This window comes from Lemur catta, chromosome 7 (genome assembly GCF_020740605.2).
Source record: "Lemur catta isolate mLemCat1 chromosome 7, mLemCat1.pri, whole genome shotgun sequence".
NCBI classification, from domain to species: domain Eukaryota; kingdom Metazoa; phylum Chordata; class Mammalia; order Primates; family Lemuridae; genus Lemur; species Lemur catta.
Window position 1 is genome coordinate 85,830,020 of NC_059134.1, and position 15,469 is coordinate 85,845,488.

General features: G+C 45.4%; 1 protein-coding gene across 2 annotated transcripts in view; it reads left to right on the forward strand.

Annotated features, from left to right (window-relative positions):
• Positions 1 to 15,088, forward strand: part of LDLRAD3 (low density lipoprotein receptor class A domain containing 3) — a 231,501-nt gene extending 216,413 nt beyond the window's left edge. For both annotated transcript variants that reach the window (XM_045557816.1, XM_045557817.1), the window contains exons 5-6: positions 10,101 to 10,446; positions 12,125 to 15,088. In XM_045557816.1, the coding sequence (XP_045413772.1) occupies positions 10,101 to 10,446; positions 12,125 to 12,362 (584 nt within the window). In that variant the 3' untranslated portion in view covers positions 12,363 to 15,088. The remainder of the gene's footprint in view (positions 1 to 10,100; positions 10,447 to 12,124) is intronic.
• The last annotated feature ends 381 nt before the right edge of the window (positions 15,089 to 15,469 follow it).

The window sequence follows — 15,469 nt, forward strand, 5'->3', positions numbered from 1 at the left end:
AGGAGGGCTCTGAGCTGGAGGGCTTTCATGAACAGAGGAATTTATGTTTTAGAAGGAGCACCGTGCAGATCTGTGGAAAAGAAGCTGGAGAGAGCCAGAGTGGGGCAGGGCAGAGGGGACAGTGGCTGGGACCAGGGAGGATATGAGGCCTGGGCACTAGGACTGGGGATCAAGCTGGGCCTGCTGTGCAGATCCCCGATGGCATCGGGCATCTCTTGTGCTCCCCTTGTAGGCGTCCTTGTCCTGCCCGCACTGGAACTGGAGCACAAGAACCCAGTGTCTGGAAAATAAGAACCCAGTGTGTGCAAAATGAACAGCCCTGCCCTCGGGGCGCTGGAGCCCAGGGTCATCGTATCCAGATCTAAAATCTCAAGCTGTGAATTTGTTCATGGTCAATAAAGCTCCCCCTTGGGAGCCCCACTCATAAAGCTTCTGTTATCAGCCCATTCCCTTAAATTATTCAGAAAGTTTTCTGCACTCGGAAGCTCCAAGTGTGCGCACTCAGCATTTCCCCAGGTAATAAGGTTTCACAGGCAGAAGGAGCACCGATGAACTGACTATGCAGGGGCCGTGACGAACTCGCGGATCCGAGAGCAGAACCAGGGCAGCCTTTAGGCTCCTCGTGAATTTCAACAGCATCAGCTCCTGCCTGCTCGGTTTTTGACAAATGTCCGAGACGGCAAGGTGTCGTATGGCCCTTGTGCATGGCATCTCTCATTTCACACTCAGGAGCTGCTCCGGTGCTTGGCTGTCTTCTGTCAATGATGGTGACACGGAACCATAACTGGCGTGGCCCAGAGGGTGGGCCCTGCTTTAGCACGGGGGTGGGGGCAGAGGATGGGGCTGAGACAGTTTCTTCTCAGCCTCAGCCTCTTCTGCTGGCAGCTGCAACCACAGAGCTTCCTCCAACACTGTGCCCAAGGGCCAGGGATGCCCCTCTCTGTTTTATGAAAAGACAGCTTCTAGAATGTGGGAAATGTGCTCGTTGGGAATATGATGTGTGTTCTGTCCATTTCAGCATAGCACTGAGGTTGTTGAAATAACCACATCCTCCAGTGATGTGTCACAATGGGCATTTGCCTAGTAAAGGCTCTGAAAAGTCCTGAAATAATAGCTGTTAATAACAACTAAGTGAGTACTACTTACTCTGTGCAGATACCACATTAAACATTTTTATATGTATTTTCTCTTTTTATCCACAAAACAACCCTGTAAAGTGAGTTCTCTTATCCTATTTTATAGATGAGGGTTTTGAAGCATAGAGAAGCAAAGGAACTTGTCCTAGTTCACACAGCTATAAGTGACACAGCTAAGGTTTGAATCTAGACAGTTTGGCTCCTGAACCTGCGCTCTAAACAGCTCCAGAGAAAGTGGTTTAATTTTTCCAATCTAGCTGTTCTCATACCTATTTGACCAAAGTACCGTTTGTCACGAAATACCTCTTGCCATCCACAGAAAACACTTGCAATGTATTGATCTGGGTCTAGGGTTGAGTCTCCACTGAAGTTATTGGAGAGAACCCCTTGCAAGAGCAGTGTGGTGAGATGACAGACGGACAGCAGAAATGAAAGCAGGAGAGGGAGAAGTACTTGGGACAGAGTGATGCTTCTGACATCAGACTCCTGCACCCAAAGACTAGTTGAATGTTTGCTCTGTGACCTTGAGTAAGTTACTTAACCTCTCTGAGCTTTAGTTTCTTTATCTGTAACATTGAGACAACAAAATGGCACACTTTGCGGGATTGTTGCAAGGATGAAATGAAATTGTGCCTATCAAAGAATGATTAGAAACAGGAGGTCTGGGATTCACTGCCCAGCTTCAGGGTTTTCCTCATTTTCTTCTTCACTGTCTTCCTGTAGGTTTGAAGAGACTGTGAATTGTGTTACCATATTTCAAAGTTACTATACATATATCAAAAAATACTCATGGAGTACCTGTTGTATTTGCAAGATTGCAGTTGGTTCTGAAGGGGGCCTTTGCCCTGCAAGAACTTCTCTTAATGGTGAGATGGCCACGTCTGAAAAGTGCAGTGAAGTCGTGAGTTAACAGCACAGATTCTGGAACCAGACTGCATGGGTTCCTCTACCACTAGCTCTAATAATAGCTACTAATAACTTCTAAGGTGTAGGGAGTACTCCAGCAAGCTTCTCAACCTCCTCATGTTCCCATTTCCTCATCTGTAAAACAGTCTGTTTCACAGGATGGTGTATTAGTTTACTAGGGCATTTGCCAAAACAAATGACCCCAAACTTGGTGGTTTTAAAACAACAGAAATTTATTCTCTCACAGTTCTGGAGGCCGGAAGTCCAAAATCAGGGTGTACTGCCAGGGCTTGCTCTTTCTGGAGGCTCTGAGAGAGCATCTATTCCATGCCTTTCCCGTAACTTCCGGGGCTACCTGGAATTCTTGGTGTTCCTTGGCTGGGAGCTGCGTAATTCCAGTCTCTGCCTTCAACTTCACGTGGCCTTCTCCCTCGTCTGCTTCTGTGTCTTTTCCTTTTCTGTCTCTTATAAAGACACTCACCATTGGATCTAAACCCCACTCTAATTCAGAAGGTGGCCTTCCAAATAAGGTCACATTCTGAGGTTCTGGGTGGACATACCTTTTGAAGGGATGCCATTCAACTGACTGCAGATGGTGTAAAGAGTTAAAATGTATAAAACACGTAAGATATTGGCAAGAATAGAGTAAGAGCTGCTGGTGTAATTATGATGATGATATTATTATTACTTTTGTTTTCAAGTTCAAAGCTAATATGGTAGTGGTGGTTGTTAGTACTATTGTTTTTATTATTTCGTTCAAATCAGGAATGGGGACATGTCACAAGGCAAAGAGTGTCCCTCATTCCAACTCTGGACTTCTCCCTCTACCTTCTGGGGGTTGGTGCTGGGAAGCTAAGCACAGGGAAGCCTGCAGTCTGTGAACATCTGGCCAAGGTAGGGGGACGTGAGCCATTGAGGGTCCTTGATCTGAAAATTGGAATTCAAAGAGGCCAAAGATGGTGCTACTCGCAAGGAGGTTTCTCTTCCTGGCCTGGGCCTGGGTGTGGCCGTGAGCATGGACATGAGCTGCAGAGGCTAGAGAAACACTGCACAGCAGAAATGGACTATGCTTAGTTGTTTGGTGTGGACAGAGAAAAGGAGAGAGTTCAAGACAACCCTGAGTGTTCAAACCCAGGAGACCAGATGGCCAGGGAAGCATCCAGCCTCCTGGAATCTGTCCTAAGAAATCATTGCATCAGTGACCGAGAGGGCTACCCTTCGTGGCCCTGACAGGTCTGGTTGTCTGCCCGATTATTGTCATAGCATTGTTTGTAATAAAGAAGGAAACAAACTAAATATACATCAGTGGAGAGCTGCTTAAGTACATTGTGATGTATCTGTGTAGTGGGACGACACACAGTACTTTCTAACAAAGGTGCGGGCAATGAGAGGTAACAAGGAGAGATATCCATGTACCAAAACATCTGTATAGCATGAAGAAAAGTGTGTGTGTGTGTGTGTGTGTGTGTGCACAGAGAATAGTTGTCACAGATCTACACCCCGCATCAGCAAACTGTGGCCAGTGGGCCAAATGTGACCCTACTGCCTGTTTTTAAAAATAAAGTTTTGGCTGGGCGAGGTGGCTCACACCTGTAATCCTAGCACTCTGGGAGGCCGAGGCGGGTGGATCATTTGAGCTCAGGAGTTCAAGACCAGCCTGAGCAAGAGCGAGACCTCATCTCTACTAAAAATAGAAAGAAATTAAATGGACAACTAAAAATATATACAGAAAAAAATTAGCCGGGCATAAGGGCACATCCCTGTAGTCCCCGGTACTCGGGAGGCTGAGGCAGGAAGATTGCTTGAGCCCAGGAGTTTGAGGTTGCTGTGAACTAGGCTGATGCCACAGCACTCTAGCCCGGGCAACACAGTGAGACTCTGTCTCAAAAAATAAATAAATAAATAATAAAATTAAATAAAAATTTTAAAAAAGTCCTATTGGGATACAACCACACTTGTTCCTGAACATACTGTCTGTTATCATTTTTATGCTACTGTATAGCTCACAGAGCACAAAATATTTACTCTCTGGCCCTTGAGAGGAAAAGTTTGCCAACTCCCAGTCTCCACCAAACTGTGAACTGTGTTTTTATCTAGTGGAATTCTAGTAGGTTTGGGAAGGGGGCGGCATTTTGTCTGCCTGGAATATTTCTATATTGCTTTATTTTTAATAATTAGCATGGAATTTTATAATCAAAAATAAAGTTCAATTTGGGAAAATTGGGGGGAAAAGGCATGCAGAACTCACAGTGCCTACTTTTGAGACTTAACTATAAAGCTATAGTTACCAACACACTTATATAGGTATATGGTCCAATCAGACAGAATAGAGAGTCTAGAAATAGACACAGACTTGGATGGTCAACTACTTTTCAACAAAGCTGCCAAGGTAATTCAACAGGAAAGGATAGGCTTTTCAACAAATGGTGCTGGAAAAATTAGATATCTAAATGAAGAGATTAAAAAAAAACCTTGACTTTTACCTTGTACCATAAACAAAAATTAACTTGCAGTGGATCACAGATGTAAATGTAGGAGCTAAAGCTATAAAACTTCTTCTAAGCAAAGATTTAGGGAGGATTCTTTAAATAGAATATAAAAAAAAAACCACAAACTATTAAGAAAGAATTGATGCAAAGGACTTCATAAAAAAATTTTTTTAAACTTCTCGTTGAAAAGACATGGTCAAGAAAATGAAAAGATAGACCACAGACTGGGAGAAAATATTTGCAAAAAAAAACTTGTGATGAAGGACTTGTGTCCCAGAACATATGAAGTAGTCATACTGGTCAAACAATCCAGTTTTTTAAAATGGGCAAAAGATTTGAATAAGCCCTCATCAAAGAAGATATACAGTAGCAAATCAGCACGTGAACATATGCTCAACATTGTCAGTCATTAGGAATTGCTAATTAAAACCTCAATGACATACCTCTACCTATTAGAATGGCTAAAATTAAAAAGACAGCTATTACTAAGTGCTCACAAGGATGCAGGACAACTGAGACTCTCATATGTTGCTGCCGGTGGGGATGCAAAATGCTATAGTGACTTTGAAGAACAGTGGGTCAGTTTCTTCTGAATTTAAAATGCACTTCCCATGTGACCCAGAAATCTCAATGCTAGATATGACCAAAAAATATGAAAATACATGTCAGCACAAAGATCTGCATTCCTGAAACTGGAAACAGCCCAATACCTTCCTCCCTCAGCTTGTGAATTGATGAACATATTGTGATACATCCAAGTAACTGAATACAAATCAGGGATAAAAAGGAACAAAATATTAACACTCGAAGAAACACAGAGGAATCTCAGAGGCAGTGTGCTAAGCGAAAGAAGCCAGACACAATAGGCTGCATACTGTGTGTTTCCACTTATATGACTTTCTGGAAAAAGTGAAGCCATTTGGACAGAAAACAGACCAGTGGTTTCCAGTGACTGGTAGTGAGCACAAAAGAACCTTTGTGGAGGATGGAGAGGTTCTACATCTTAATCATGGAGGTGGCCATGCAACTGTTTCATTTTGTCAAAATTCATCTAATGGTACATTTTTAAAGGGCAGATTTTACTGTGTGTAAGTTATACCCCAATAAACCTGACTTTTAAAATATTTAATCTGGAGAAAAATAAACTTTTTTTTAAAAAAGGCATGTAGGATTTTTTTCCAAAGGGTGAGGAGGAGTCAGTTTGAGGGGCAGTGAATATTCCAGAACAGGAATTCTAGACTCACGAGGTCAGGCTGGAGGCTTTAAGAGCCGTCCTCAGGGAATCACCAGTCAGTAAGGGGTCTCCTAGTGAGTATGGGACAGTGAGGCCTGAACCCCAAGGAGCCCCACATCTACAGAGAGAGAAGGAAAGGAAACAACTAAGCAACTTAGCTGGGCACGGAATCTTCCAGAAATATTGCATATGTTCTCAAATAAACTAACTTGGCTTTTTTTTCCTCTTATCAATGTATCTTTCAGATTGTTCCAAATCACTATATGCAGAGCTGCCTTAATTTTTTAAGTAGGTGTGGTATTGTATGGATACACCATAATTTATTTAGCCAGGCTGCAATTGATAGGCATTTGGATTGTTTCTGATACATTTTGCTGTTCCAAACAATAGTTCCATGAATGCTCATATTAAAAACTCCTTTCTCATTGGTGTGAGCATATCCATTACTCTTAAGAGAGGTGTCGCTGTGTCAAAGAATGTGTACGTTTTTTATTTTAATATATATTGTTAACACCCCCCACCACCACCACCCTGGGTTTGTTACCAGTTTCCCTCCCACTAGCCATGCCTGAATATCTATATACCATGCGCGTGTTTGCCCAAGATGTGGTCAGCAAAATACAAGATCAAACTTTGCCGTTGCCAATCGGATAGGCAAAAAATGGTATCTGGTAGGAAATTTAATTTGCATCTGGAGGGGAAGATTTTTTTTTGGAAGCAGAAAAAAAAAAAAACACCAAGTTACAAGTGTCAGCTGCTTTAGCGCTTCTGCCGGTCCAGACAGCACCTCTGGGTGAATTAATAAAGGCTCTCCTCCTCAAGACACTTGGCTGCCATCTGCTAGACAACTGTCATGGTAACTGAACAAATGCGAGATGACTTTGAGGTGAAGGACACCCCTGGAGTGGAGCGGAACACAGCCTGCTCCACCACAGGCGGCCACGGAGCCACCAGCAGATTTGTCAGTATAGTGGTCTCTGAGTAGTAACCAGATTGCCTGAAATTAATGCAGGAGAAGTGGCAAACACAGGACAGGCATTCAAGACGCTTGACAGGGGCGCAGGAGGGCATCAGCTTGAGGGACGGCCAGAATAAATGGAAACTTCATTATCCATGGATTATGCACTTGGAACGTAGGTCCCAGGCAACTGTGATATTAGTCATTTGGCCAGCGGGCTCATTAAGCTCTTAAGAAAAGTGGGCCTAGTTAATGAATTAATACAAGATGACATTTTACACACAGAGCAAAAACGAGACCAGGCACCACTGAGTTATGCAACATCATAATTTCTCAAGCAACTGTGATCGCTGCGTCTCGCCTGCCAAAGGGAGGCTGCTTTCTGAGACATCAGTGAGACCGTGGAGTCCCACACATTTTATGTTCTGTGCATTTTAAAGGGCTCCCACCCATATTCTTAAAACCTCAAGTGTTTACACAGAAGTCAGCGTTTTAACATCCCTGGACCATTTGTTTTCTCTGTGAAAATCTACCCACTCTCCTTGTTTAAGAAACACGTCTCAGTGGAACAAACTCAGGCAATCCTTATCTTCTCGCCCATTCTCCAAAAGGTGGCTCCCCCAGCTTCGACCACTGGTCCAGAAAAGTTGGTAAGGACAATGGCAAGAGTGTGAACTCTGAGAACTAGCGTTAACTGGTGAGGGACGGTGACAAATCCTGGAGATGGATAGTGGTGATGGTTGCACAACAATGTACATGCACCTACTGCCACTGAACTGTATTTTAAAATGGTTAAAATGGTAAATTTTATGTTATGCGCATTTTATCTTCATAATTTTTTTTAAAAAAACAACTGGCATTACCGAGCGCAAACCCTTGCCAGGCACTGTGCTTGGCATTTGTGTGTATATTGAGCCCTACCCTCCCGGTAATCCGGGAGATTCGGGCTGCTATTTACCCAGCACCACCGCCATTTCACAGATGAGGAAACTGAGGCTCATATGAGTCACATAACTCGCTTGAGCTCAAACGGGCTAGAAGTGATGGCTTCAGGATTTGACCCCAAGGCTCCGTGACTCTGCAGCTGTGTGCGAGATAACACAGTGAAGGTATTTTAGTTGAAGCCTGAATTCTGAAACATACACACACAAGCCCCCACGCAGCTTTTACTTATTTAAGCTGAGAGCAGACAGCACTCCAGCAGAGTCCCTGAGTGGCACCTTATTGTCCTCAGAAAAAATCCAAAACCACCTCCCTCCCTTAACCGTTCTGCAGCACGATTCTGCCTTTCGGCTGGATTCGTGTTTGTCTCTTTCTGTACAGATGAATCACTGAAACAAAGACCACCAAGGATTTGGAGCAGCTTCCATAGCTTTTAGTCCATGTTTGGGTGTGGCTAGAAAGAAAATTTAACACATTGAGCCAGGAGCTTGAGGGGGAAGGTCTTCGCTTGTCTCAGATTGGGATCATTTGGGGAATCAGGAAAGAAGTTAGTGTGTTTCGCAGCTTGTGGGTTTTTTTGAAGGAGAGATTTCCTGGCTCCTCTGCTTACTTCATATGTAGCTTTAGACAAGTTATTAATAATTCATTCACCTCTCTGAGTCAGTTTGCTTATCTGAACACTAGGAATAACAATAGTGCCTACTTTACCGGGGCAAATAAACATTTTTTTTTTTCATGGAGTTGTGGGCATTTATTGAGTGCCTACTATGTACCAGGCTCATCCTACACTCTGGGGATGAAGGAAACAGCTGCACCGCTACTGATGAGGGATGAAGTAAAGCACTTACCCTGTGCCAGGGCGGAGGACACCAGCCACCAGTGGTCGCTGCTGCTGCCACTTCACATGTGTGTTTGGTCCCTGGGGACCCACTGAAACCTCCTCACTGCCTCACGGGTGGAACAAACACAGGGTTGTGGGCACCAGATTTGCTCACGTGGTTGCATTTAGATTATTCTTCCAGCTAAGGCCACACAGTGGATAGTCGTATTTCTTCCACAAAGATGAGGGGCCACTGCAGTTTCCTGTGCCCACCTGGACCTTACCGTGGTTGCCAGGTGTGTCTTACTCCCCGGAAAGCTCCTTACCTGAGTACTTGAAGTGTGGCCCATTAGCACTTGGGGGGAGGATGATATTAGCAACCTGCAGGGGTGGCAAGTGACTCAGATTTTCACCCTAGGACCTCTGAGGAAATGTCTGCAGGTTGCCTAACAGGTCTAGTGGGGGTGCTATAGAGCAGAGTGTTGGGGCAAAGCTCTGAAGTCAGACCCCCCGGTTCAAATCACACACAGCTCCAAACTGTGTGGCTTCCGTCAGGGGATCCGACGTCTCTGAGCTTCATTTTCCGCATGTTAAAAAGGGGGGATTACAATGCCTACTTCATGGAGTTGTTATGGAGCAAGGAGATGCAACAATACAGCACCTATTTGCATGTGTTGAACACACACTTATGTAGCACAGTGTATCAGCCGTTGTTCTGAGTGCTTGACGATTATTGACGCGTTCATATCCGCAGATGCCCGGAGTGCTGGGGACTGTCACTATTCCATTTTGAAAGAGGATGGCACTTTCCAAAGGGCACACAGCCCGTAAATTGAGGGGCTGGGATTTGAATCTGGGGTGGCTGCGGGGTCCATGCTGTTGCCTGTGCTGTGCTGAGCTCTCAAAAGCTCCACGTGGGGCCTGGCGTAACATAGATGCTCTGCACACGAGGAGCCCCAAAGGCACCCACCTGTCTTCCTCAGGTGTGTTGTAGTATAAACACCACAGGAACTCTCACTCCTATTCCTGGGGAGTGACATTTCCTGGGGCTGACTTTTTGAAACAACTTTATTGAGGTATCATTTGCATTCCATAAAATTTGCCCATTTAAAATGTGCAATTCAATGATTTTTCATAAATTTACCAGTTCGTACAACCGTCATCGTAATCCAGTTTTAGAACATTCCCGTCACCCCAGCGAGATCACTCATACCCATTCACAGTTAATCCCGTTCTCTCTCTAGCCCCGGGCAGCCACTTCTGCCTCTATAAATTTGCCTTTCTCAGACATTTCATATAAATGGCATCATACAATATGTGATCTTTTGTGTCTGGATTATTTCACTGCCTAATGTTTTTGATGTTTATCCATGTTGTCGCCTGTATCAGTATTTGTTACTTTTTGTGGCCGAATAATACTCCATTGTATGGATGTACCTCATTTTGTTTATCCATTCACCAGCCGGTGGACATTTGGGTGGTTTCCACTTTTTGACTATCGTGAATAGTGTCACTATGAATGTTTGCATGCAAGTCCTGGGGCTGACTGGAAGACACGAAGGGAGCCAGACTGCTAACCCTTTCTCTTGTCCTCTCTTCTGTCCGGGTTTCTCAGAACCAGGCAGCGGACAGGTGTTTGTGACTTCGGAGAACCAGCTCGTGTACTACCCCAGCATCACTTACGCCATCATCGGCAGCTCCGTCATCTTCGTGCTGGTGGTGGCCCTGCTGGCGCTGGTCCTGCACCACCAGCGAAAGCGGAACAACCTCATGACACTGCCCGTGCACCGGCTCCAGCACCCTGTGCTGCTCTCCCGCCTGGTGGTCCTAGACCATCCCCACCACTGCAACGTCACCTACAACGTCAACAACGGCATCCAATACGTGGCCAGCCAGGCCGAGCAGAATGCGTCAGAAGTGGGCTCCCCGCCCTCCTACTCTGAGGCCCTGCTGGACCAAAGGTGGGTGATGGGTGGAAGAGATTGAGGGGGAGGGAGGTCGTGTAATGCGGGGAGAATACTTCCGCATGCCTGGGGTCCTAGGTGTTGCTAAGAGCCTGGTTCAGCTGCTGTGGGCAGTAGCAGCGTCTGACATTTACGGAATCCTTGCAAAATGCTCCCCTTGTATCATCTCATTTAATCCTCTCAGTCACCCATTGAGGGAGGTTCTATATTTGCCTCCATTTTACAGATGAGGAAACTGAGCCTCTGGGGTGTTAAGTTACTTGTCTGACGACAGACAGGATCCTGGCCGACTCGGAGGCCTGCTCCTCCTGGAAATGCCACACTGGCATATGTTCAGGCCACTGACTAGCTCTGGGCTCCACCTGCCACCACAGAACAGTTCTCAGTGTAGGTGAGAGGTTTGGTTAATATCTGTTGAATGAATAAACGAATGAGTGAATGAATGAGAGAATAAATAAGTTCCTTAATATTGCTTGGCTTCAACTATAAAATAAAGAATGTGGAATACAGCACTCTCAGGCTTTTTTTAAGCAGTAGAGTCCTCATTACAGATGGAATTATATGAAAAACCCCAAAATATAAAGCCAAAAAGCAGAGTTCTGTAGCCAAAGCTGTTAGTAGACTTAAATCCTGCCCAGTGTCCCTCTTTCCCTGAGCCCGGGACGCAAACTGTGCATGGCAATAGGCATTTTGCAGGCCGTGTTCCCAGGGTGACTGGGCTCTCGCTTGGACCCTCTCCAGTGGCAGCTCTTGTATTATTTAATCTTCATTTTTCCTCCTCATTGAAGATAAACAAAGCTTCGGGGGTCAGGGAGGGGATGGCACTTAAGGATCTCTCTGCAAATAAGTGAAAGGATGCAGGACCTTCGTCACCTGATAGAGTCCCCACTCCTAACCTCTCCCTGTGCACCATCCAGTGCAGGGTAAGGCTACAAGTGCCGAATCTGGAGACAGAATGCCTGGGTTCAAATCCCAGCATTGCTGCTTACTAGTTATTTCTCATCCTGGGCAAGACATTTAATGTCCCGGTGCCTCAGTTTCCTCACCAGTACAACAGGCATAAAAATAAAGCCCACCTCGTAGCATACTTGTGAGCATTAAATAAAGTAAGAAATGGAAGGTACATGGCAAAGTTCCCAGCTCACAGTAGGCCTTCAGTAGATAAAAGCTAAAAAATAGAATGTCTTTTCTGTTAAATATGTTCATTTCAAGCCCGTTCTACAGATAGAGACTGAGGTGTTGAGAGGGCGTCCTCTCACGTACCCCAGTTTGCAGCCAGGAAGAGCTGGCTTTCAGTGAGAACCTCAAATTCTGTGTACCCATCAGAGGCCCAGTCGAGCCCCCAGCATGGCTGGGACTTCTGGCTGGTGGGGCAGAGGGACTTGCGTGGCAACCTCGTTCTGGGTCCACCCAGAGGATGTGGTTCTGGCCCTGCCCAGTTGTCATGGGCCAGCCAGAGCCCACTGACCTCTTTGGTTCCCTTTGTCTTGTTTCAAACCGCTGGTTTTCCTGGTCCTTGAATTACCTTTGTACTTGGAGGGAAAAAATCTCATTTCTCCACTGGAAGCATCACCTCAGAGATGGGCTGAAGTTGGCTGGTCTTGGCTCTAATGTGCTCTTTTCTCCCTCCTCTCCCCGCTGCCCCTGCCACCCCAACCTGCTGTCCCCATCGCAGGCCCGCGTGGTACGACCTCCCTCCGCCACCCTACTCTTCCGACACGGAGTCTCTGAACCAAGCGGACCTGCCCCCTTACCGCTCCCGGTCGGGGAGTGCGGACAGTGCCAGCTCCCAGGCAGCCAGCAGCCTCCTGAGCGTGGAGGACACGGGCCACAGCCCGGGGCAGCCCGGCCCGCAGGAGGACACTGCCGAGCCCAGGGACTCTGCGCCCAGCCGGGGCACTGAAGAAGTATGAATTCCAGTTATTCCAAAGTCCATATGGGTTAATCTGCTCTGACTTGTTACCATTCTAACAACCTGTGTGCGTGGGAAGCTCTTTTAGCACCTGCAAGTGTGTCTCAAGTTGCAGTTCGGAGTGTCAGCTCTCTCTCCAGTCCCCTCGTCCCCGAGATTTCAGGGGTGTGTTTTAGAGGGCGACTTGGCATTTCTCTGGCCCTTCTGTTGACATGATCTGTTGTGCATCTTTTCTGGGAGGTCACTCTTCCTTCGAGACCCAGGATCACAGCCTCACGTTTCACATCATTCTTCCGTTTCTGTTGGGCAGGCGGCAGGACAGAACGGGATTTAAGTAGATTTGCAGAAAGCGGTGTTTCTGTGCCGTGTTGGATGCTCAGAAGGGCAGAAGACACCGGACCAGACTTTCTCTGCTGGGCTGCTGCCTTACCACGTTTTGGGATTTAGGTTGGATGACTACCAGGAGGCCATCACCGCCTTACGCGATCCTGTATGCTGCCCTGGCTTCAGGGGAGGCAGTTGACAAAGAAAACTTTTGACATGAGAAACACCCTTCAGCAATCAGCAGTGTCATTTGGTTTTGTGGAGGACTCTGAAACTGTCTACCCCAGATAGATTCTGACTTTAGAATTTTGCCCGAGAGTCTTCATTTTGAGAGCTTTCTCCAGCAGTGTATCTCATCAGCCTCATCCCAGATCAGGCAGGGAGGCCCTGCCATGGGTTTATGCAAGTTCTCAGCTCCTGAAATGCAGGCTGCCGAGAGCTTTGGCTTCATAGTCGCTACCCTGGTTTCTGGACTGTCACCCTCCCAGCCGACCTACCTGTAGCCAAGGAATAAGGACCTGACTTGTGTTGACCAAAAATCGGATCTGGCCCTTTGTGCCTGTAAACCACACCCAGCCCATCTTGCTCGTTCATGCAGCTTTGACACTAGCCTCCGAAGTTCCCTTAACACTTACAAGTTTTTTTTACCTGTGCATTTGGACTTGAGGACGCCGGTTTCTAACATACGTGAGAGCCATGTTCAATACCTCCTGTGAGAGCCCCTGGCTCCCTGCACTGCGCAAGCTCCTCTTCCCAGGGTCCCAGGACCAGCACCCCTCATTACGATTAGACTTAGGGTCAGGGTTAGAGTTAGGGTCAAGGTCAGGGTCAGACCCATCCTAACATCCCAGTAGTTTCTCCTCTGAGACACATGGGTAGTAGGCAATTTGGAGTCAAGATTTTCCATTTGGATTTTTAAAAAAATCTTTTAGAAATGCATTTGAAACAGTGTGTTTGTTTTTTCCCTTCTAGTTAAGGGACTATTTATATGTGTATAGCAAAGCTGTCTCTTTTTTTGTTGTTCCTTTAGCAAGGTCCAAAGAAAGATGCAAAAGGAGATGACGCCTTTGTCCCGCCGAGCCCCATGATAACAAGTCACTCCAGACTAACCTGTGTGCCAGACATCTGTGCGTTGTTGCACTTGAGGTTATTATTTATCGAGTTCTTGAAGGATGCAGAAAGAGGGACTCATCTCTCCCTCAGTCCGTAGTTTCTATGTCTGTGCCTCTTTCTCTGTGCCCAGCCAGCCACAGGGCCCACCTCCCTGAGGGAAGAATGGGTAAAAACTTAGGCATTATTTGGCAAAAAACCACCCTGACAGATGAGAGCTAAAACTGGAACCAGGTGGAGCCACTCCGGGCAGCTGTCACCCATTCAAGGTTTCTTTCCACAGCCGCAGAAATGTTCAGTAACCTGTTTGATGCTAATTAAAACAGCCTGCAGGAAGGGGGATGAAGTGGCATTCAATGATCCTGTTCTGTAGACTTTTCTTTTTTTAACCAAATCCAAAGTTTGTTACAGGAAAGTTAGCCACTTGGTCTTTTGTTGTGTGTGGTTTTTTTTTTTTTTTTTTTCCAAGTAAAGGAAAAGAACCTAGTTGCTTGTATCTTTCATTTTTAAAATAGCACTTGAGTTATTTTCTGAGTAATCCAATAAAGAAAGAACTTTGATGGCAGCCAGAATGTGCTGAGAACTCTGGCTGAACATTTCATCTCCTGTGAGTCAGAAGGGCTTTATTTCTCCCTTTGATGGGCCCTTGCTTCTTTCTGGTGCTCTGGAAGTTGTTTAGAGGAAAAGATTCTAATTTTAATTAATTGTGCAGTGAGTTAATCTCACGTGCTTTTCTGCGTCCAGGCATCTTAGGAAAAACAAATGGTTTTAGTAGATAAGGGAAACCTATTAATGTTGTTTTTTAAAACAAACACAGGGACATTTTTATTATAGATTTGATTTTTTTAATGAATGTTTTGAAAAATATATAAATAGGACACCAAAGCTGCAGGGTTTGGCGTGTTTTTTTTTCCCTACTCAAGATGGCAAGTAGGTGGCCAGCAATATTTTTTAACTCATTTTAACCAGGATTGTTTTATACGTTGCTTCAATCTGCGCCAACCAGAAAATGATTTCTGCTCTCTTTTCTCAAATGAGATCAGCAGTTTATTTTAGCATTAAAACAGTTTCACTGTGATCGCTAGCTTGTCAACCCCTTCTTCTCAACCCTCTCTACCTTGAAACTGACATTTTTTAAAAATGCAACTAAGTGGTTAATAAATAATGTGTGATGTTTGAAGTTAATGTAAACTGGAAAGGTCGTGTGTGGTTGCTTTTTGTTTTTCAGTTAGGCTTGGTTTCATTTGTTTTTTTAATTTTTATACTTTCAAATAAACTTGCAGTTTCATTCTTTCTATTTGTGTAAATGGTTCTTGACCCACTTATCTGACCTATAGCAGCATAAAGAGTGGACAGGCACTTCTGCCCTAACTTCTGCAATGAGTTTATGCCATAATAAAATGAGAAGAAGGAAGAATATATGGATGGGACCTCAAAATGTGATGGACACGTAAGGATTCTGCAGCCAGTGTGATTGGAATACAGGGGTAGTTAGTATCACAGGCCCTGGGAAGTCGTATCAGAAACTGGCTGTTTCTACCTTAGCTACAGCATTGTTCAAGGGAAAAGGACAAGTGGCTGTGATAACTACAGATTCTGACCACGTATTCAGGGGTGCACCACAGCTCCTGCACAGATGTGCTGGTAATTAGTTTCAAACCACAAAGGGCTCAG